The 22790-nt window shown below is 41.4% G+C and overlaps 1 protein-coding gene across 1 annotated transcript in view; it reads right to left on the bottom strand.

Moving 5' to 3' along the window:
• Positions 1–22790, bottom strand: part of NET1 (neuroepithelial cell transforming 1) — a 53988-nt gene that overhangs the window by 21009 nt on the left and 10189 nt on the right. Inside the window, exon 2 of the mRNA XM_037389208.1 lies at positions 4179–4245. Within this exon, the coding sequence (XP_037245105.1) occupies positions 4179–4245 (67 nt within the window). The remainder of the gene's footprint in view (positions 1–4178; positions 4246–22790) is intronic.

Below are 22790 nucleotides of genomic sequence, written 5' to 3' on the forward strand. Positions count from 1 at the left end.
CTGCACTGAGCTTCCTGATACCTCCCACTATTTCTGTACTATCTGTGCTCCTACGTTATTTTTTCATTGCCCAGATAATGGTAAACCAATTGCGGACTCATCCTGTTAGACTGTGCCAGCCTGCAGGTCACCTGGTCTGGAAAAAACATGGATCACAAGCATAAATTGTTTGGTCACCCATGAAACAAGTAGTTTATTTTCATCCTGTGTTTGACTGTTATCCTTCAACATTTCAAAATGAGTCAAGTTTATCCGCTTCCACTTCTTTAAGTACAAAGGAAAAAGAAACTATATTGTATTTTGATACTGGTCTACATGTTGTTTATCAGTTTAACGGACTAGGCATTGAACTAGGTGAAATGAGGAAAATACCCTCTCTGCAGCTGCAGAGGGAACTACTACTGCAAGTTCACTCTGAAGTTCAGCAGATTTCAGTTTTGTGCTCTACCAGTCCAGCAGCTTGACCCTCTGTCAGAAGCAAATACGTAATTCCTGTTTTCTTAGAATTTAATAATATATTCAAACAACTTAAAAGTTTCAGCTTTAAGAGGTTTGTCATCATTGTAAGTATATTTAAAATGTTTTAATACAACTCAAATTATTTTAAATGCTGACCAGCCTTCTTTTCATGGTTCCTTTGAAAATGTGGTGCTGTTGAGGGGATGTTCAGCTTCCCTGGAGGGTTCTCAGAAACCTATTGTTGGCTAGTCCTTTTGTATGACGTGTTTTTAGGCTTCAGTGTGTTTTCTGGTCTGTCAACACTATGTTGACTCTACCATTTAACTATTAAATACACACATGTAACGGTGACATATTACAGAAATGTACTCACTAGTTTCTTATGTTTTGGGTTTTGGTGCTGTGTTTTTTTCTCCTCAGCTATTCAAACTAGCTACAGAAGTGGATTCGAGTACAAAGTTCCCCAATGAGTTCAGTATTTCTGGGGTTTTTATGAATTTGCAAAGACAAGAAACTGACTCTGTCACGTAAGTCCCTTCACTGATAGACTTGCTAGCTACAGAGGAAAAAATTGTCATATGAGACATTATGACTTACCGTATTTATAGCATTGACACTGAATTAATGTCCCAGCACACTCCATACTTTTTGAACAGACCTTTGGCAGGCTTGAGAACACATGCAAATACAGACATTTGTGGTGGGGTTTTTTTTTAGGTTTAGTAAAATATTCAGGGTTTGTTACTTATCAAACCCTGCAATAAAAGACTGCTATAACCACACCTTTTTAGTCTGCAGATTATTTTTCCCATATGTAAGTCAAGGATATTAGCATCTATTTAACAGAAGAAAACTTGCAATAAAGACAAAGACACCACGCCTTTTTGGTCTGAATATTATTTGTTCCTTATGTAGTTGAGTATATTAACTTCTTTAACATACAGCTCCAGACCAAAGCCCAGACACTAAGGGAAGGCCAAAGTTTTGTTTTTAAACTGGCTAGACTTATGCAATAAGTATTGCATTGGCTGGACCCCATTTCCTTTGCCCAATATAGTTTCATACAAAAACTTAGACATTTCACTGCAGAGCCAGCTGTGTCATTCCCATGTGGTGCCAGAACAGAAACAGATTCCAAGAAAACGGCCTCTTCAGACTGCACAAATCTGGGTGTTTAAAGCCACATGATAGAAAAGCAACTGCTATGGTACTGTTTTCTCACATTTTTGAGACGGTCACGATCAGAGATCTGATATGTTAACCTTCGCACGAAACTTATGTGGAAAAAGTTACTTCTACGAAAGTTATTAAACTGTAAAAACCGTGAGACCCGATTTAGGCTCTCAAAGAGGTATTGTAAAAGAGAAGCCTGAAAAATGCTAATCAGGAAGGGAAATCTAAATATTTTGTGACTTTTTTTTTTAGAATGACCTAAACAACACCATGAGTATGAATGTTAATCACATTTCAAGGATTCCAATTAAAGCTCCAGAAATGCTTTTTAAGAAAGTACTGTTTTTCAATTTGAATACAATTCTAGTCAACTAGTTTTCTTCTCTCCTACTAAGTGCTTTTGCCTAAACCCAGGATATTTCATTCTTTAGGGATCAGTCTGTTTTTTGTGGCTTATTGCCCACCTGAAGTCATAAAACACCAATAAGGTTTCAGGTAAGGAATGTGCATCAGGACTGTTAAGACAACAAAGATCAAGTGCTTGTTTATCATAAACGAATCCTCCTCAACAAAAAGGAAGAAAGGAAATAGACCATGAGTAACGTTGTTTCCAGTCAGAAGCCACCCAGAGGATGTTTTAACCCAAACTGCATTAGTCTTCTCTTAGAGTTATGCAGAACGTGCACTGGTCCTCCTCTTCATACCCATCCCACTTCTGCAGGCATTAAAAAGACACTTGGCTTAGTTACCCAATTCCTCTGAGGCTCAGGCCAGGTACATTTTACAGACTTTTGGCCAAACAGCTGCATAAACTATGGTATGAAGAGATGCTGTTTGTGACTGGCATACAAGTACTTGGTGGTCAGTGGTCATGGGGAAAAAAAACCCTTGTGTGACACGCTTAATCCATCCAGCACATGAGACATGACACCAAGAAATGTAGAGTTCTTGCTTGCCTACAGGCTGCTGCCAAATACAGCGCTGTGGTCAATGTGTGTCAGCAGAATTACATTGGCAAAGCCTCTAAGCAGAGACCTGGTTCCCAGCCATGCAGTAAGGGTACATCTGCTGGGCAACTAAACTGCACAGCTATGCTTCTTTCTCTCCTCCTTTTTGCTTCTCTTCCAGTGTTGGGTGTATCAGTCCAAGACTAACTTCTAGTCACAGGAAAGCTTGAATCTCCAGAAAAGGGCTGGATTTCACCAGCTTTCACCAGATGCCCACCATCTGTAGCTGCAAACGAAGCTATTTGGGCTTGAAGGGAGAAGCGGAGGTGGACTAGGTTGATGAGGGACATGATGGAGAAATGCAGATAAGCAATTAAGTCCTTCCAAAATCAGTTCTTTCAGTTTTTTTCAGTCTGTCATGACAGACAATATGGTCTGTCTAAGAGCTGAACTGAATATGCACATAGCCAAATAAAAGCAGATTAAAAAACCACACAAAGAACAGGAATAACTTGAAACTAAATCAAAATATTTTTGTGTTGTTAGAGCACAATATTTTCAAATTTGAAAGAATATAATTTCTAGGGCTTTGTAATATTCAAATGTATATGTTTAATGTAGCTGTAGTCACCAGATGAAAGTTTCTAAAATTGAGCAAAAGAAAAATCTACAAGAGATTATGGTTTTGTTTAATCCATTCCCACACTGGACTGGTGTTCGTGCAGCCTCAAAATTGCACATGGCTGCCCTTCAAGGCACTGCCAATGTGCCTGTCTAAATGGATGCTTTCACAAGAAGCTCCAGCTGATTTTAGATGGGATTTCCCTTATGAAAGGTAGTCCTCTCCTTTTCCCCACCTCCAGACACATTCTCACGCCTTAACTCGTGCCGACACAAGCATTCATACAGCTTGTGCAGTCAGCTGGATCAGCTCATCCAAAACTCTTTGTTTTCTTTTTGGTAAGGCAAGTTTTTCAGCTAGATCAGTTTGCTGGCCGAGGATGGAATCACCACTTCCAGGGGCAGTGGGGAGCAAATCAGCTTAGGTAGCTCATGAAAGCCAGCTTTAAGATGGTACAAGATCTATATACACAACACCAGGCACTATGCACCTACTTCAGCTGATTAATTGCCTGCAATTTGTGTGAAGAGGGACAGACTTCATGAAGCAGCAATTCAGAATAGAAACCCAGTGTAGGTCCTCTCTGGAGAGTGGTTCATCTTTACCAGCTCTAGAGGCTGGATGCGAACCACTGCTCTAGCAAGGGATGTATCTTAAAGGATGGAGAGAACAGAGTACAAGGCTTACAGCAGTAAGGCCATGCATTGCTGGCTTAGTTAGCAGGACTCTTGAAACATATCAGAAAGTAAGTTTATAAAGAAACCGTAGTTTCCAGGATATCCTACCTTCTCTTCACTCCTGTGTGCAAAAAGCACCCTCTAGCTAAAGCTCAGAAGCCTCAGTGGCTCAGAAAGTGTCTAGCCAGGCAGAGGGGAATGTGTTGATTTTCTTTCTCTTCCAGAGGGACCTTCACCTCTTGTATTCCTGCTCTTGTTTGCATGCTTTTGCAATATGCACTCCCCAGCTGTTTTACTCACCAGGGTGAAGTCCCAGTGTGGTCCTGGAGTCAGAAACGTGAAAGAGCTGCCTCGCCTCAGATGGTACCTGTGAGCAGAAAAAAAGAATAAGGTAAATAACTTAGAGGTTACTGTAGCAATTGATAAACTACATCTGTTTTCCACAGCTTTGATTGTATCATACATCTTCAGCTGCTAGCACAAAAGTTGCAAAGACAATGATGTAGCACACTCTTTGGGAAAGAAAGACCAAAAGGATTGCCAGTATTCCCCATCACAATTGCAGGTGTTAGCTTTTAAAACCTGGTTTACTACAATGAATGGCTCTGTACAACACAGGCAGGCAAAACCTCCACTGGGCCCTGCAGGCTGGTCTGAAGGAAAATCTCTTTTTGACCACAAACCTGCCAATCTGACCAAGAGGAAGGATAAAACAATAATAATAATAAAAAATAATAATAATGTGGCCTCATTTTCCAAGGTTAATAAAGCTGAAATGAAAGGAAGCAGCAAACTGCACCTTTGACAATGCAGACTTGCACTTTCCCGTAAAATTACAACCAGAAATTGAGTTGTGGTCTTTCATTAAGTTGTTCTCGATCCAAGAAAGTTAAACCACCAGAAAGCACTACACACAATAGATCGTTTGTATAATCCTTGCTCTTTGAACAATGCTAAACGAATTGCCTTATGCAAGTCATTTATTGTACTAGCACTGAGTTAAGCAAACAAGTTACGTTCCAACTTTCACTGTCTGGTGGACTTAAGGTATGTTTCCAGCAACAATTTTTTAAAGCTTATTCTGGCCGTAATATGGAGAAACATTATTGTCTGTCATTGGGTTTCTGCATGTAGAATTTTAGTTCCACATGGGCCACACACTTTTTTTTCAAAGGCAGCCAGCTGCATCACCTAATGGGGAGATTTCCCCCTTGCTGTCACAAACTCTGACAGAAAAGGCATCTCCTCACCAGCTGCACCTTTCTTCTTCATACTAAGATCCCACAGGATTATCAAAACCCTGGAAATAATATAGGAAAGCCAATCCTTCTGACTTTCAGAGGACTAGCACTCCAGCATTGCTCAGGCATTACTGAAAATTCATCTCACAATATTAGTAGTATTTAACATCAGCAGCTCTCTGTATCGAAGAGAAAAAGCATTTGTCTGTAAAAGGTTTGTGCAGGGTGCGGTGTTCTGGATTGGTATTTGGAAAATATAAATCAACCATCCAGAAATACTTTTGCACTTCTACCAGCCAGGGCACAGCAACGAGATAAATATTTTATGAAGTGTACCTTACTGGAAGCAAGATGTGAAGGAATAACAGGATCCTTTTGGTGATGAAGCAAACATTTTATGCAGCAGATGTAGATTGCTCAGGTGAGCTTATCAGTGCTTTTCCTCCAGAAATACATTTCTATGCTGTCCCTTTGCTTAGCATATGTCTGTTAATACACATGACACTGTATTTTACTTCAAACTCAAATGTAAGAAGAAATCTAAGAACTGCTGAATGCCTGAGCTGGTTCCGTGCTACTCTCTCTAGGAAGGACTTTGTCCAGGCAGTGGATTTTTTTTCTTGGAATGACCCAAGGAGATGACCCAAAACTGTTATGTGGCACCTGGTACCAAAAAGACAAGACCACAATGTGCAAGAAGGGCACATTCTTTTCATTCTGCACTCATGGTGAAGGAATGTGTCTGGTACACATAAAAAGCTGAAGCAGCCTTAGCAGAAAGTTACATACTTTGCTCTGGACAGGGAGTTAGAGCTGTTTGGACACCTCAGTAGGTCGCATGGAATAGGAGCAACCCTTCCCTGCATCTTCTGGGGTTGCTGAAGTCCCCTCAGGACCTGTTTAGTAGCATTTCACCTGCTCTAAGGGTTCAAGAAAGGTAGCTGCTATATAAGCAGTGAAGATAGTAAGCAAGCAGCATGTGCGGTGGAAAAACAGGAAGCATGAACGTTGTCATGGGCTTCAAAGTGGTTGGAATAGTAAATATGTCATTTATGTTATATATATATGTAGACTTAGATATCCGAATATATAGCTATCTAAAAATAAATATTTTATTTTTAAATAATATATATCATAAAATAAAATATTTTATTTTAAATATTAAATATAATAAAATAAATAAAAAATACAAATAAACTTGTTCAAATTACCATATGCATGAATTATAATTTACGTAAAATCAGAGGAAGCTGGTCCTCAGACCACATGACCTTCAGGTACCTTTGGATCAGCCAAAAATTTTAAATACAATCACTATGTCTGTGACACTGCTCCAGAAAGGAAAGTGGCATTTCCAAGAGCTGCATACCAGTACACTGATCACTAGATGGAGAAGAAACTTCTAGAAGGGAACATTCTTTGGGATTTACAAGAGTACACACCGCTTCAGAAGTAAATCTGGGAATAAGCATCAGATTTCTTTGAAATTTAAAATAGAGCCATTTTTTTCACATGAGAAAGAAAAATCCTCACTGTTTAATCCCAACATCTAACCTGCTAGGCTGCTCAGACCAAAATTTATGAGCTTGATTAAATATTCCTTGACTTCAGATAGAAAAGCAAAGAGATAATTAATGGTCTGCAAACTGTGCCATGCACAGCTAGAAAGAGCTACTAGAATGGACTAAGCCTCAGTCTCTAAGGCAGGCATGAGCTTTCATGCTGGGAAGCAGAGGCACAATTTTATCCCAGGAACCTTGATCTTTGACAACAGAGGCAGCCAAATTGTGGCCTGGAAGCCACAGGCTTGCAAACTGTTCAGAGTATCTCCCAGTCATCCCAGTATGGATGTGGGCTGCTTGTAGCTGCTCCAGGTGCATTGTCTGAGGTCCTGGGTGCACCCTGAGTTGTGCCTCACTGCCCACAGGGAGAAATGGGACTGCAGGCACAAAGCTGCCGTTGAGTACAAGCATGAGTTTGTACTAGTGCACTCAGCTTCCAATGAAATGGAGTTTTTACGTGGTATAATGAGAAAGTTTGGCTACAGCAATCTTTCAAAAAGCTCAGATTTAAAGGTATGGTACATCTATCACCATGTCCTCTTACGTTTACAGGTTTCAAGCAACCACTGTAGGTTTCCGTTTATTGCCCAAGTGTTTCATTCCTATTATACAGGCATTATAATAAGGTTTTTATCAAAGGAGTGTTTTATTTTGGCACACATGCTGTAAGGCAATGTGCATTGTGGGATTGCCTATGCAGCATTTCACTTTCCCCTCTGCTGAAGCTGGGGTGGGACTCATATAGCCAAAAGTGTGAGAAGCCTCCCACTGGCCTCCCTGCTGTTCTTGAAAAAGGCTTTTCTTGGTGTCTCCTGGGAACCTACCTGGTGGTATCTTCCAAAACACAACCTATAGAGATGATCACACATGTATTAATCTCTCTACTGCTTCTGTTCAATATCAAGACTACATAGCCACTATTCTTTCATGAAAAGGAGAAATGATCACATATGACAGGCATTAACTTGGAAACCTCCGCATTTTAAAATGATTTGCAGGGGTGGGCAGTACAATAGGATTAAGGTTCAAAATTCTACAGGCACCTTTGTTTCCAGTTGTCCACAAGAGTTGGAGAGACATTTCTCCATCTCAGACTCCATCATCTAAACTTTCTTCCTTTTGTCACGCAGCTGTGGGGAGAAATGCAGCTAATCCCTTCCACAAAAGGTATGCAATATAGAAATATCTGCCCCAGTTAAAAAGTTCCTTTCAGTCTTCCAAACACCCAACACAGATCTTCCACAACAACAGAGCTTGTTATAGACCAGCTGTTGTTTCCTCCTTTTCATTTCTTCCTCTTCAATGGTCTAGTAAGAAGACTCAGTCAAGAGAAGAGGGCAAGGGAGAAATCAGAAACTGCTCTTTCTTCACATGCCCCCAACACAACATCGACAGTGTTTTGGGAGTAGGAATTCTCTTACTTGTTCTAGATCTTGGTATCACAGACATTTCCTGACCATGTTTTCTTAACAGGAATGAGCCTTTTGTGGTGTAAAGAGGTCTTACCGATCCTTCTTCCTTTTCAAGACATTAGCCAAGTATGGGGAGCTGAGATCTGCCAGGAACCATAAAGGAGTGGCAAATGGACAGATATCAAGGGAAGTGGACTCATGCTAAGTGGAAAAAAGACCTTTAGGGAAGTGGCCTCCCTCATCTCAAAGCTTCACCACATGACATCCCCGTGTCTCCTCCTGTCACTGCTTGCTAACTGAGCCTTGATGAGGTACCACTTAAGCAATGATCATGGGAATGATTACCAGCAGAACTGCTTGGGTTTTTTTCCTCTGCTAGAGCCTGCAAAAGCACAAAGCCAAATTTAGTCACCTGCATGACTACTACACATATTACATGCAAATGAATGACTCATGACTGTGGTGCTTGCATGGGTATCCCTTGCAAGGTCTGTCAAGAATCTGAAGACAGCACTGGTGAACTAAAGGTCAGTGATGACCTTAAGAGCAATCCTGGAAGTTTTATGAAATGCATCTCACAACACAACATGAGAAAAAGCAGAGCTGTGTGATGGAGCACTGCACTGTTGGTCATTGCTCAAAACACCGTATGATTAATTGAAACAAGTTCAGAATAGCCTGGATGTAATGCTTTAGTACCTGAAGACAGCAGAATAAAGTATTGTGCTTGTGCCAGTAGTTGGATATAGTTAATTGCTGTGTTTACTGCAAAGCAGTTTCAAGAGCCCAGCCCTGTTGTGGGGACATCCACAGAGATCCCTGCTGTGTCACCCAAACGAAAAGATTAAATTTGTGTTCAGTCACTTCCTTGAAAAAGATTCTTCTTGATAGACTGTCTCCAGCATAATTTCCTTGTTTAAGACAGGATGAGCAGATATAGACCCTTTCCTTATCTTACCAGGCCCAAGACAAGCAGAAAGTGTTAATTATAGCTGGCTGATTCATGTAACTTTGAAACCTATTTCAAAGTGATTAAGAACTTCAGGGTTATGAAGACAATTGCGTGAACACACAAAAATAAGTTTCAAGATGTAAAATGTTGCAGCAACACGCTGGCAAAGCAGATCTTTCTAAACTAAGAGCAGAGGAAGGGCAATCTTCTTGAGATTGTGCAGAAAGAACAAACACTTCTGTTTTGGTACCCTCAGTTTACTTCAAGAAATGAATGTTCCAGGCTGTTCACCAGCAAATGAGGATACTGCCAGGCTTGCCAAGGGTATATCTTTGCAGAGCCTGTTAAAATAGAGATTGCCATACTGATGGTCCATACAGACATTAGCTTTGAAATATTTTTAACCTTAGAAGTGCACATTTAATTTGTAATTTCAAGTTTGTATTGCCCTGCAAATAGGTTTAGAAAAGCAGCTACCAACACTGAGGGAGGCAGGAGAAGTCCTGAACAAAAAACCTGTTCTGCAACATAGCAGGGAAGGAGATGGGGCCCCAATAATCTTAATAGAGGAAGTTTGGGCAATTTAGTAGATAACATATTGATTAAGGCAAGTGGGCAGGCTCAATTGTTTCACATTGAAGTCAGACTAAGGAAACAGTCATTGTTCACCACCTTCCTTAAATAAACATCAGGCTCCACTCACCAGCACAGGCAGCGTGGATGTAGCAATGGCAGTGAGCACCTGGCCAAATTTGTCCTCAGACTTTAAGGATTCCCTTCAGCGCTGGATACATTTTGAATTTCAGAGGGCAAGTGTAAACAGCAGTGAAAAAACACACCTAATCTTAAATCAATTTATCAAAAAGCAAATGTTTCTGTCAAACACTGCGTTGCTGCTTAATTTTTTTTTAATTGTTTGTCTTCACCAGAGACATTTTTTGCATTGACTTTTGCTGGGTTTTTTTGAGAAAGGAGGGGAAAAAGCAAGCCATAAGTAAGATTTTGGGGTCAATAAAAAACCAAAAGACATCCACAAAGGGCGTGCTAGAATACATTCCCATTAGACTAGAGGATAAAGCACAGAAGAGCTTCACTCATCAGGTTAGAGCAAGTTCCCATTAAAGTTATTTGAAACATTTTTCTCCCTTTTTACTGTAAATCCGCACAGCCTAGTCAGCATCATTTGACAGTCTGCACTCTTTTTTTACTTATTTTTGATGACTTATCCAGGAAACTGCAGAAATGCTTTGATCTGGCTGTTCTCTTAACTTTTTAAAGTTCCAAAATACATTCTTCAGACTGGGCAGCAGTTCTGTGTTTCCTTCCCCTCTGACTTCCAACCTCCTTTTTTTGTGTTTTCAGAGTAAGCTGTTCTTAAATATAAACCACTTGCACCAGTTAAGTAACAAGATGGTGAACATTACACCAACATGTACAGACTGAAAGTACATCTTTCCCAAAATGAGCAAGCCACACTGGTGAATCCTGTTTTGAATGACAAGAACAGAAAAGCTCACAAAGAGTCTTTTGAATTCTATTTTAAAGCTTTTCTACAGGGGCAAAACACAGAGCCTCCGGATTTCCAACTTACTATAGTTAATATTTCCATTTCAACAATATCCAGAGGCCTTGGATAAGTATAAGAGGCCTCCCGAGCACTGTGCAAACAAACTCTGACTAAGGGCACTTACAGCAGTCCTTGCACGGTTCCTTATCTTGAAAAGCTGCAGGGTAAAAGCTTTACTTCAAGAAAAATCTATTGACAGACATTTTAAATATCTAAAAGCAAGACAGAAGAACTCAGTACTTCAATGACTGAGAGGAAAATGGTGCCAGTGAACTCCGCATGGAGTTCAAGTTTGCAGACTGCTTCTCTGTCATTAATGCTACCTCATTAATGCTACCACTGCCAGCAGCACACAAAAGGAAGTGGGATACTTACAGCCATAATTATATAGAGAGTAAAAGAATGACTGGTTGCTCTCTGGAAATGTGGTTTAGAAAGCTGCAATAACTTTCTGGCATCATCATCATCACGGTTTGCAACACTGGTGCAATTAGTAATTCTAGCAGTCTCAGCTTTCAAATAGCAAAGCCATGAAAACCCATGGCAGTAGAGTTAAACAGTGATCAAAACACTTCAATCCACCTACCACTTGGAGAGGCCCAAGCAGTGCTACTGCTGAGCTGAGAACTTCTTGTACTTTTCAGACACTCTGGAATAGCCATTATTTTGTTCTATTATGTTGGAACAACCTCTGCTTCTAAAAGGAAGCACTTTCAGACACTCTGGGCAGGTTTAAGTTATACAAAGAACATTAAATTTTTGTTTAAATAGTTTTATGAAGTTCAGCACAGACTGAATGGGAAAAGTAATTTTCCATTTTAGAAGTGTTTACTTCTCACAGGTATTAGTGGAATATTATAGCTATTTGTCTGAAGAAGCAATCAACAGCAGCACTGAACACAAGCAGATAAGCCCCAAGGAGATTAAACATGCACTGATATCCTCAAATAATCACACGCTTGACCTCTCCAGAGCTGCACATTAACAGTCTCTCCACAGCCAACACAGCAACATCTAGTTTCATCTGAGGATTGAAGTGATATCTTTTCACCACAGACTTCCCTTATGACCCAAGCATCTTCCTTCCAGATTGCCTTCACACTTCCCTCCCCAACTGGGTATCTGCTCCAAGTCAAATTCAGTAAACACTAAGCTCCCTAGCACTGTTGCTAAGGCTGGCAGCCAGAGCTTTCTGCAGGAGAAAGAGGAGGTCTTTTCAGTAGCACGTGGTCAAGTCTCCTCTCTTCCCCACCCTAAACCTTTTCCAACTGTTCAAATTACTTCAGTGCTTATGCTTAGCACACATTGGCATTTTTCAAAGGCTTCTGGTTGAATGATGTGCTCCAGCACACCAGCAACTGAGCACTGAAATCAAACAGATAACAACAGCCTTTTGTGAAGATTATTTTTAAGAATACCATTTCAGTGATTTAGTTTACAACATGACTGTGTAAACATTTATGCTGGCCAAACTGAGATGTAGCAAACATAAGCCTGGATAGGAAAACCTGAGGTCCACTTTGGTCACAAGCTAGCCTGCTGAGACAACTCTGCAGCTGCACAGACCATCTTCAACTGCCAACCTGATGGGAACACCGTAAACATCTCAGAGAACCTATACTGACGAGGAAACAAAGAAAACCTGGATGCCTGAAAGGGTCCATGAGTCCAGGCCATGCCCAAGCTGAAAGGACAGAAGCATCACCAGGCACGAGTGGAAACTGTGGTGCTCCGGAAGTATGATCCCTCTTTACAAGGCACAGGAGGGAGCTGCTGTCCCCATGGACTTAGCAGTTATGTCTTCCTGCCAGTGATGCCCCAGAGCATCACCCAGCTGTTCCCTCACCCAGGCATTTGCCCTTGCTGCCACCCATGCTTTGCTTTGGAAGATAGCAAGAGCTGACTCTCCTCCACTCAGCCTTATGGCACACAGGGGCACAGCTGAACAAAGACAGCTCCAGTTCTGCAAGCAGGTACTCTTGACTGCAAGCATGTAAGAGAGGATTATGGCAATAATCCATCACTGGGAAGAGAAAAACTTTATTCTGCTTTATTAAGAGAAAAATGAAAGCTGCTGACAGAACACCTTCTGGTACATGATTAAGCACATGCTGCGTGTAGTAATTCTGCCCACTTCACAGAGCTATTTGTACTCTCATTTACAGAGATATGATGTAAATGCTGAAGTGGAGAGGGGAGGAGGGCTGTAGGGAGAAGCAGTGCAGCTGCTGACAAAATATTTCGCTTGTCAGCAGCCATGCAAGCGCTCTCACTGCTGCAGGATCATCTCTAGCAGCAAAGCACAGCTCCCTGCGGCAGAGCTAATGCACCCCCAGCTCTTGAGCCACTGAGCTTCGTGCATCAGGCCCTTGTCAATCAGGTCTGTCGGCAGTGCACAACTTCTCACATGAATGATGAGCTAGAAGATAATCCTAACAATTAAAAACCAGGAACAGAAATAAAACCACACCAATACCACATGCCGAACCTTGTCTCCCCACTTCCTGCTGAATGTGTAGCCAGGCCATGGCTCATCTCATCTGTCAGCCCCCCGGATGGGAGGCAGTTGTCCAGGCTCCCCTGTCACTCCTGGAGAGAGGCTGACACCTCCAGCCAGGCATTTTAAGCTGGCTTGGTTACACCCTTGAGGCGCCTCTCTTTCTGTATCAGCTATAAAGAAACCTTGTCTGCAGCTCAGATTTAAGCAATCAGCTTTTAGGTGACCTAAGTTAGGTGAAATTAATCTTCCATGCAATGCTTTGGAGATACCAGCTAAATTTCTAGTTAGAGCTCAGATGCAAGATTCATAAATACATTTTTGACTCACTTCATCATGTCATCCTAGCTGTACAGTTGATAGCAAGTACCTTTAAAGGCTTAGAGAAATCTTTAGTCAGGCTTTATTCTAAACAGTTCACATCCTCTTCCACAATTTTGGTCCCAAGGCCAGAAACTACCACTGTTAAAACAAACAGAAGCAGACTTTTTAATGCAGAGATGTTAGCTTAACGCGACCAGGTGATAATGCACAAGCACAAAAATCGCCACGAATAAACGTTTAGGTATCTGGACTGCAGTTCAAGGAAGAAAGAGAAAGGAAGAATACGTTGTAAACAATAGCCATGCTTACAGGAAAGCACTGTCTCATAGAGACCAGACTTGAAGATAAGGCTGTCTTCACAAGGCTGCTGTCTTTGGGTGCTTTAATGAACCACTGACCCTTCTGGATTAACTTTACGTGACTTTTTAATTCCCACAAAACCACGCTCTTGAAGGCTCCAAGTGAATAAACTTTTCGAACATTTCCAGGCAGGGAGCAAAAGGCTCCAAGTTCAGCTGAAACTAGCTGTATTTAAACATTACTGTTTCCACTTAGCGTCACCCTCATCAGCCCCTTCCCGTGCGATACCTATTTTGAATGCTCTCAGGGGAGAACAGTCTGGACAGAGGAATTCCAAGTGCCCAGAAGCCATGGGAGCGAGCTCTGCTGCCCAGCAGTCATGCCAGCTGTGGAAGACTGTGTCAGTTCAAATCCAAACAACTATTCTAGGTTCTTGTGGGAACCAAGCTTGATCCAATAAATATTAGAAGTTATCACAAGAGAACATTCAGGAAAACATACATTTCAGTGCTGACAAGCACAAACTTTTCTCCTTTTTAACACTACACAGCTATGGAAACAGTCACTTCAACTGTATGTTTTTCTTCTTCTGTGCAAACCGTTGCTGCAGCCCCTGTTATGAATGCAGTTAATGCTAGTTGTAGGGCTCAAGGGCTGGAACAGCAACTTAACATGGTGTAACAAATTACCACTGATCAGCTGAAGCACTGTAAGAGTCCACAGGCATTCCTGCAACCAGCAGCAAATGCGAGGTAGTAAGAGCAAGAGTTCAGTTAGGCTTGTGCTCATTGAAAGACAATCATCTTCTGCTGAGGCTGAACACATGCACGTAAAAGGTTATTGAAGACCAGCTGAAATGTGGTTGGTTGCTTGCTTGTACTAGCATAGCTTTTTTCTATTATACAGGGCTATACTGCAGCTCAAGGCTCTCCTACAACTGGAGGAGGTGGGGGAATTTGTAACAGCAGTGTTACTGCCACATGTGTATTTAAAGGAAGCCATCTTGCCCTTTGCTATAGCACCAGCACAGGGACTTATCACTAGAATAACATGCTTGTCATTATTTATGATTATGTTATGACTATTCATAACAAAAACAAACTCAGCCACAGGATGGCTTCAGCTTGAAATAATCTACACCAGCATTTTTCTTACTGCTCAAGGCAGTCCCTTAGAAGCCATAAAATACGGTGTGACTGGGGTCAGGGCAGGTTACATCCCTTTTCCTGCCCACTTTGGTGGAGGAGAGGCTTTCCTGGCTATGGCCTCACCATGAACACCCTGGGTAAACAACTGATCTGCAGGACTCCTTGCCAAAAGCTGCCCTGGATGCAAAGTCTGCATGGAATCAAGACAAGGCTAGATAAAGCCTTGGAAGAAATTTACTGGGGGCTACTAAGCAGACAACTTGAAAACTGGTGGAGACTGACACTGTACAGAAGAAAGGAGCATCATAATTGTCAGTCTTGTTCTTTCTTAGCCCTCAAATCATTGTTGGAAACAGCTCATTGGGTCAGAGAGATCCTTGTTCTGAACTAGCTCTTATGTTCTTAGGAAAGTTCACCTCCTTATCTTTGGCAGGGCTATAAAAAGATGCCCTGCATTGCTCTGCAGGTTGAAGGAGATTAACACTTAGCCCATGCAGGAAAAAAGTAGTAGGGGCAGGGTTAGATTTGGGCAGAGCAGAGTAAGCCAGCAGAAGCAGTCTAGGAACCATGGATAAAAAAACCTATGGAGTTACAGGAAAAACAGAAAAGGAGACAAGAGGAAAAAAAAACCAACACCCAAGAAAATACCAAGGACTAAGGAGCTGGGCAGGAAATGGCTGCAGGGTGGAGCTGTATAATGTAATGTCTATACAATTTAAGGGTAAGATCGGAAGAGAAACAGGCCCTAGTAGGTGGGTGGTAAGGCAGCACTGAGTGACTTCATATTTTAAATATTTAAACAGTACAAGGACTTGAAGGTGTACTTTGCTCTTACAAAAGAGATTGTTTAATGCTTTTACTTTCTGAAGGCACAGTCCCTTTCATTCTTTTCTTACTAAATGTAAAAATAAGCAAACACATTTAATGCTGATATCTCAGGCAACTCTGCAAGCCAGTAACAGATCGACCTGTGCTAAGCTGACATTGGCCAGTAACCACCCCAGAAGAACTCATTTTCTCAAACAGGGTTTGCACTGTTCTATTAAATTCATTTAAGGCACTTAAACTAGTGCACCTTCTGTGCTTAGGCAAGATAACGGTTTCCTTTCACTGTGACTACCTTTCTTCACGTGATTTTAACTTTGAACTGCCTTCTTTCCCCTGTGACTTTGGGGGCTTCAGATTCCTCAATGGGTTCCCTTTTCATTTCAGTCTTTCCCATTTCAGCCTTGCCCTTTCTGTGAAAGCTTCAGTAGTGGGTCTCAACTGAAGTTGTTCCAAATGGTAGGTATCTGTGCCTGAGTTAAGGTTGCACTCACAGAACCCCAACATAAAACCACATCAGTGTTTCTTGGTCCTCCATGCCCATCTGTATGTGTTCAGGACAATCTCATGAAGCTTCCTGCTGAAGCCCTACGCTCTCTCCTGCTAGTGGGAAAGCAGCAGCAGAGTATTAGCCCTCAAATTATTTGGTTCAGGTCCTAGATGTCCATTTCCAGTTTGAGATACCTTCCATTCTCCTAATCTGACCAATTTAGCTCGGTTTGCACATGGATGGCGGTAGAGATCAAGGTAAACCTCAGGCTAGAAGCCAAATTCTCCTTGTGTGGATGACAGTCTTGGATGTTATTTGGCTATCTGACCATAGAGGTTTTAGAAGCAGTAGCAGATAAGGAACAGAGCAAAGAAAGGCCTGCAAGGAAACGAAAGAGAGCTTGAAACTCAGACAAAACAATACAGATGAAGGATTAAGAAATCAGAGAAAATGTAGTTACTGCAGTAGACAAGGAACTGCTGCCTCCAGGGATAATTTTACGGAGGTTGGCAGGGAAAGGCAGCTGCTCAGAGGCCAAGGAAGACATATGAGCTAGCACTATGAGAAAGGGAGGAGAGTTCAGACACGAGTCTCTAATCTCTTTCCATGGGAGAAATATAAATACACCTGAAGTCTGTTTTCAAGTTTTAAACAAAGTAATAATGAAGTTTTATTAAAAGCATTATAACAATTTCCAGTTATTACAACAAACCACCCACCCACATACAAAAATCTCACAGTGCAAGGGAAAAATAGCACCTCTCTAGCAAGAACGTAGCATCTTTAAAAGAAGAGAAAGTCTGCTAGACGTGTTCACAGGAAACCCATTATTAAAAATCACTCAGCTGAACTAGTGGTTATTCATGTTCAAGAGAACATTCTTTGACAGTTAGTACAAAAATTACTTTTGTCTCTTCTAAAGATTATCCTGAAACAATTCTTTACACAAAGAAAATAGATTTAGGTTCCAGAACAATCTCAAATCTGCCCCCTCACGTGTAGGAATTAGTATTGCAACAGCCCACTGCATGCAACTACAAAGTACAGTAAGCTCGATGCAAAGAGATAATCACTAACAAATCAAAACGAATGTCAAAAACTGAGTAAGAGATACATTGTCAGCCGAAATAACAAGCAGCAACACAAAACATTACATATGTAAGCCTGGTTCAGAAAACATGGCTTGGTACAACGATAAGGACTATTGCATTGACAACATTGTGTATCTCAACACTTCACCTATTACAGTGAACACCTTCTTTCCCAAGCATTGATACAGCATAAGTTAAAACACCAACTCATTTTACTGATATAAAACACCTTAGGGAAGGGGACATGACACTAACAGCAGCTGGCAGCCCTCTAGGTGGGCAAGCCAGAGGCCAGGCTGTGTTGTGGTTAATAGACTTTTTTCTGAAAGTCAGCACTTCTGCATTGGCGTCGATGTCCTTACCTGCTGAGTTTGAAGCTGACCCCTCTGTAAAACAGCTATAACAAAGTCAGCTGCTCAGGCCCCCTGCTTCAAAAGATGACTGTATGAAGTGCAAACTCCCATGAAATGAACAGCAATGTCATTTTTGAAGGACTTTGAGTACAGGCCACTAATTAGTTAATGCTTTGTAGTGCTCTGGGTGATATTTTCCAGCCAGTATAAGGGCGTCATGAACACATCTGGCGTTAAAAAAAGTCACCCACAGGAATTAAATCACTTAGATTCACTGGAAAACCTTGCATCTAGAGGTTTAAACTAAGCCAAGCACTTTAACTGACTTTCTCACTGAGCAAGATACAAAAGCAGTTACAAAGTCATAAGACGTTTATGTATGCGGGGGAGGGAAATCAGCTTAATTTAACTTTGGCATCAGAGAGACCACAAAAGCTTATTGCATAAAGACTAACATATTCTGGGTTCTCAGAAATAAGTTTGGAACCACCCAGACAACTTTGCAGGAGAGCTTTTAAGTGAAGACACAGGTGATGAATGCTCCCAGCCCTGCTGTGTTCCTCGTTCAGCCCACCCACGTGCTAAGAGCCCAGGGCATCCAGGATGTGTTCACATGTTTTGGTTCCCTGCTCACTTTTCTCCCCCCAAATCACCTTTGAGCTGACCTGATTTAGGGAAGGGGCATGGTCAGCAGACAGTATGTTACAGAAGAAAGAAAAAGTCAGCCTGTGGTATTCAAGAAGTTATTTCCTTTCGTGCTGGGTGGGGAAGCACTAACCATTTGACTCAATAAAACGAAATTAAACCCAAATGTAGCCCAAGTGGTCAATTTATTATAAATACTAGGCTCAGAGCAGGAGTGCAATGTTAACACCCAGGTTGTATCTTGGGCCGATGTGGAAGGAAAAAGGCTGTTTACCAATCCAGCGGTGACACCTAGAGGGAGAGGATTTCATTGCGTGCTTGGCAGCTCCTGAAGGGACTGAGAAAATTAGAAAGCTCTGCCTGATCCAGCAGTGGCTCTGGAGTCCCATATTTCATACTCTCGAGTTCCCTCTGTGCGCTTCAGGAGCACAGGAGAACACAGCAAGAAGAAAGCTCCTGGCGGCAACGGTGCTCCAGGAAGACACACGAAAAAGATGGGGGAGAAAAAAGGAGAAGCCTGAGCCTCTTCCAAATGGCACTGGGAGGTCTTCCCAGGAGCTCTCCTGCTACATGCCCACCCCTCACACTGCAGGAAGAATAAAGTATTTTGCACAGCAGCATCAGCAAATCATGCTCAGCCACCTCTGGTATCATAACCCAGGAGAGCCCAGGCCCCCAGCATCAAGTAAGCCTGTTCATGGCTTTCCTAACAGACCTTACCTCTATTCCTGACTCAAGCACCTGATCTCCACAGCATTTTTTTTTTTTTTTTAAAAACCCTCTCTCTCTCTCAACTTTGCACATCATGAATGAACTGTTACACCTCAGCCATGAAGGTGGGGAGAAAAAGACATCAGAGAATCCAAGCACAAGCCAGCTCCGTAGGAAATCAGGCTGCATTATTGTCTGTCCTTGGGACTGCTTGCTAAAACATGCAGGAAACTTTAGCCAAGGTTGTTCCTACTCCTCCACATAAGGTGGGGCCCACCCGAATTTGCAATTCTAACTACATTATTGGCATTATGCCTTTTTTTGCTGTTGTTGAAGTCTGCATTTTCTTTGGCTTCACCAAAGTTAAAGATCAAGAATAAAGGTAACAGCGAGCCAGCCAAATGTAGCAGGGGTGGTGCTCACAGCACAAAGCCTGTAAGACTCTGGCTGCACAGATATACTTTACACCCCTCTTCAGGGTACAAACACTTCTTTTGGAGAAGTTATGGACAAGCATGGGGTCCCGCTCAAGGAACAAATTGCCTTGTCCACCTTGGATCTGTCCAAACATCTGACACTTAGGTCTGAAATAACCTGTGCTTTTTTCCTCCCTGTTAAGACTACTGGGACGGCCTCTGTCCTTGCTTTAATTTTTGGGAAGACTTCAAAAGTAACCCTAAATAAAATTGCTTGAGGAGGGCAAGGCACCGGGAAGTCAAGGCCTGTGATCAAACCTGCCTTCCTGTCCATTTGCAGGTAAAGTTGAAGGTTTGGTCAGATAATTGCTTACAATTATGTCAACACATTTAATAAGGTACTTCCCCTCTCACCAGGATGTGGTAACTGTGGGACCACCAAGTGCATGGCACCACAGAGTTAGGCAGCTTTGCTGGCAACCTGCAATTTCAGGTGTGGCAAAACTCAAGAATAGTTTAAGGGATGAGGTACCCCAGCTGAAACAACGAAGCTGCAAGTTTTAAACAGTTCAAAGAACAAGGTATGTATTTTGGCATGTGAATACTACACGAAACTGCAGCTGCTTTCCAGGGATCACTGAAATTTGGCCTGCAGAATATAAAAGCTGGGAAGCAAGGAAGATGTACAGCTAGGAAGACAAACTTAACCATGTAAAATCCTATTTGGAAGCAAATTGCAGACCTTCACTTGCCATTTTCTCCAGCTCACTGGGTATCTTAATAGTGTGATACGGTTTAGTTTTGAAGATTAATCCAATTCCTCAGCTCATGTCTGCAGCCTTTGTGTTCAGGGCTTGTTGGGGGTGACTAAGTCATGCTTGAATGGGGCACTGCCCACACAAGGCTGTGAAGACATGCACAAGGTAAAGTGGTGGTTGTCTGCTAAGGACATGCTCCTACCATATTTACTGAAGGCCCAGTCCTCCATGGCACTCCACTGCATGAAGTATTTTTTCCATTAGGATGCAAAGCAGAAATCTTTCAGCAACAGCCATCCCAGTCGCTTGGATAAGCTCTGTGGAAGATGGCACACTGGCCAACTCACTGTAGGACCTGGTCTTGCAAGACAAAACTCCATTCAGGAAGAGCTTAGGTGATAATACTAATTTCCAAGCCAAATTCAAATCTAATGACCTACCTAAAGTCTTTTTCAGGATCCAGTGGATGAATTTTCCTGGAGTATTTTATATTTATATTCAACTGCTAGTCTTGGTTAGCAGATGAAGTAATTCCTGCACTTGTTTACATTTCAGATTTTTAGAAGGCACTTCAACCACAGCAGCAAAAGTTTCAGGGTACCAGCTTCACTATTATGGACACCCACACTACACAAATTACACAAGAGACACTATTTTCAAGAACAGCTCCAATGCAAACATGAATAGTCATTAGTTGTGAGCAGAATTTTGAAATTTAAGAAAGAATTCAGTGAATTCTAAATGCTTACATCTTTTAACTCGCAAAAAGCGGCCAAACATTGCCATTGTAAAAGGAATACAAGTATTCAAATTCCATCAGTTTCCCTGGGAATTGTCCATATAGAGCTTACATACTGTTTAATCTTCAGCTGACTTACACTAGGGGAAAAGGCTTTTCCATCCTCATAAACTGCTTTACCTCAGCATCATCACCAGCTGTTTCCTCCCCACTTATGAATTATTTTTCAGGGAAACTTTCATACAACCATTTTGTTTCTCTCACTCTATTGCTTCCCAGCATTTGTTCATCTCACTATCACATTCCTTTCTGGGAAGAGTTCTTCCTTCCACATATTCTTGTCAGGATTGCCCTATTACTGCTTTCCTTTCTCAGGCATTTCAAAACTTTAAGTTTCATTGCTGCAGTGGCTTGACATTCACCAGAAACAACATGTTTCCTGCTGTTTCTTCAGAGCAACACCACAGATGACAGCAGATTTACATCTGATGCAAAAATTAAAGTGTAAAGTATACTGGCAGATCTGATAGGAAAGAAAGAATTGTGAGGGAAAGGGAAAAAAAGAGAGAAGACAAGAAGTGACATTAGCCAACTGATAGCAGAGCTAGAAAACAAGCATTAATGTTAGAGATTAATTTTTTCCAGTATCCAGAGAGGAAATCCTTGCAAGTCAGCCAAGATGGGAAGTTTCCGTTGACGGGCACTTGAAATTAATAGGTTGTACAAAGCAGTCCAAGGTAAAATCCTGGAATGCTATGGTAAAACCTGTGAATTTACTGGGAATTCCACCAACAGTTTCAATGAGGTAATATTTTTATTTATGCATTGCTTTTAAATCTTAGCTATGTTTTAAAAGAAATGCATTGCTGAAAAGTCCAACAAGAAAGGATTTGCAAATCAGGAAATCAAACAGTAACAACAACTTCTCAGTACAACCAATGTCCCTAAGAAATTTGGTGGTTCTAGGTCTGTTCAAGATATAGAGTTGTAAGATCTAAACTCTTTCACCAGCATACCTCCCTGATGTACTTTCATAGGCTCCCAGACTGCGCTTGCTTACTACCACAGACAGCAACAGCCACTACAACTGCCAAAAGATACCATTTCCATAGTTATGAACTCAAGCAATATATAAATAAATATATTTTAAAATCAGTTACCCTCAACTGTCTTTCTCCAAGTCTTCAGCAAAGATGAGATCCTATTTAGGGATCCTTCATTTATAAAATTATGTTATTAAGCTTTTAAATTAGTGCTTTTTCATTATCTACAGAAAGGTTCACAAGTTATCTGCAGACACTAGACACGCACACAAAAATGCTCTAAGCCATTTCTCTAAACTTCTAATACATGTGGACCTAGACAACTGCTTATCATATTCCTATGTCCTGGATTAGGCAAAGACTGAGTACATCTTTTTTTCAGGCAGTAAGTTTGCCTACAGCTTATCCTGAGGACTTTAAAAAAAGATATTGGTAAAATAACCCCTAATATTTTAATAAGCTAAATCCAAGAATATTACCCTCCTGAATATATGAGGAAGGCCAAGAAGTATTATGCATTTCTCTTGTGCTACTGTATTAAAAGAAACTGCTTCTGTGAAGTGAAAGACAGCTTGGCAGATTTATTACTTCATAAGAGCTGAAGAGGACTTTAGTGTAGGACATCTACTTTGCCAGTTCTGAAAAATGGTTTAAGGCATTTGCTCACATACTTTCACAAGTAAATTGTTCCCAAAAAAAGTCAAGCCCATTTTCAAACCCTAATGGGTCAGGTTTTACTTGGCATAACTTTGGCAAGACAAAGAGCTGCCCAGAAAACTGAAACCAAAAGAAATTACGCAAAAGCTTCCTAATACAACAGAAACTGAAAGCCTTGACA

This window comes from Falco rusticolus, chromosome 5 (assembly GCF_015220075.1).
Source record: "Falco rusticolus isolate bFalRus1 chromosome 5, bFalRus1.pri, whole genome shotgun sequence".
NCBI lineage: Eukaryota > Metazoa > Chordata > Aves > Falconiformes > Falconidae > Falco > Falco rusticolus.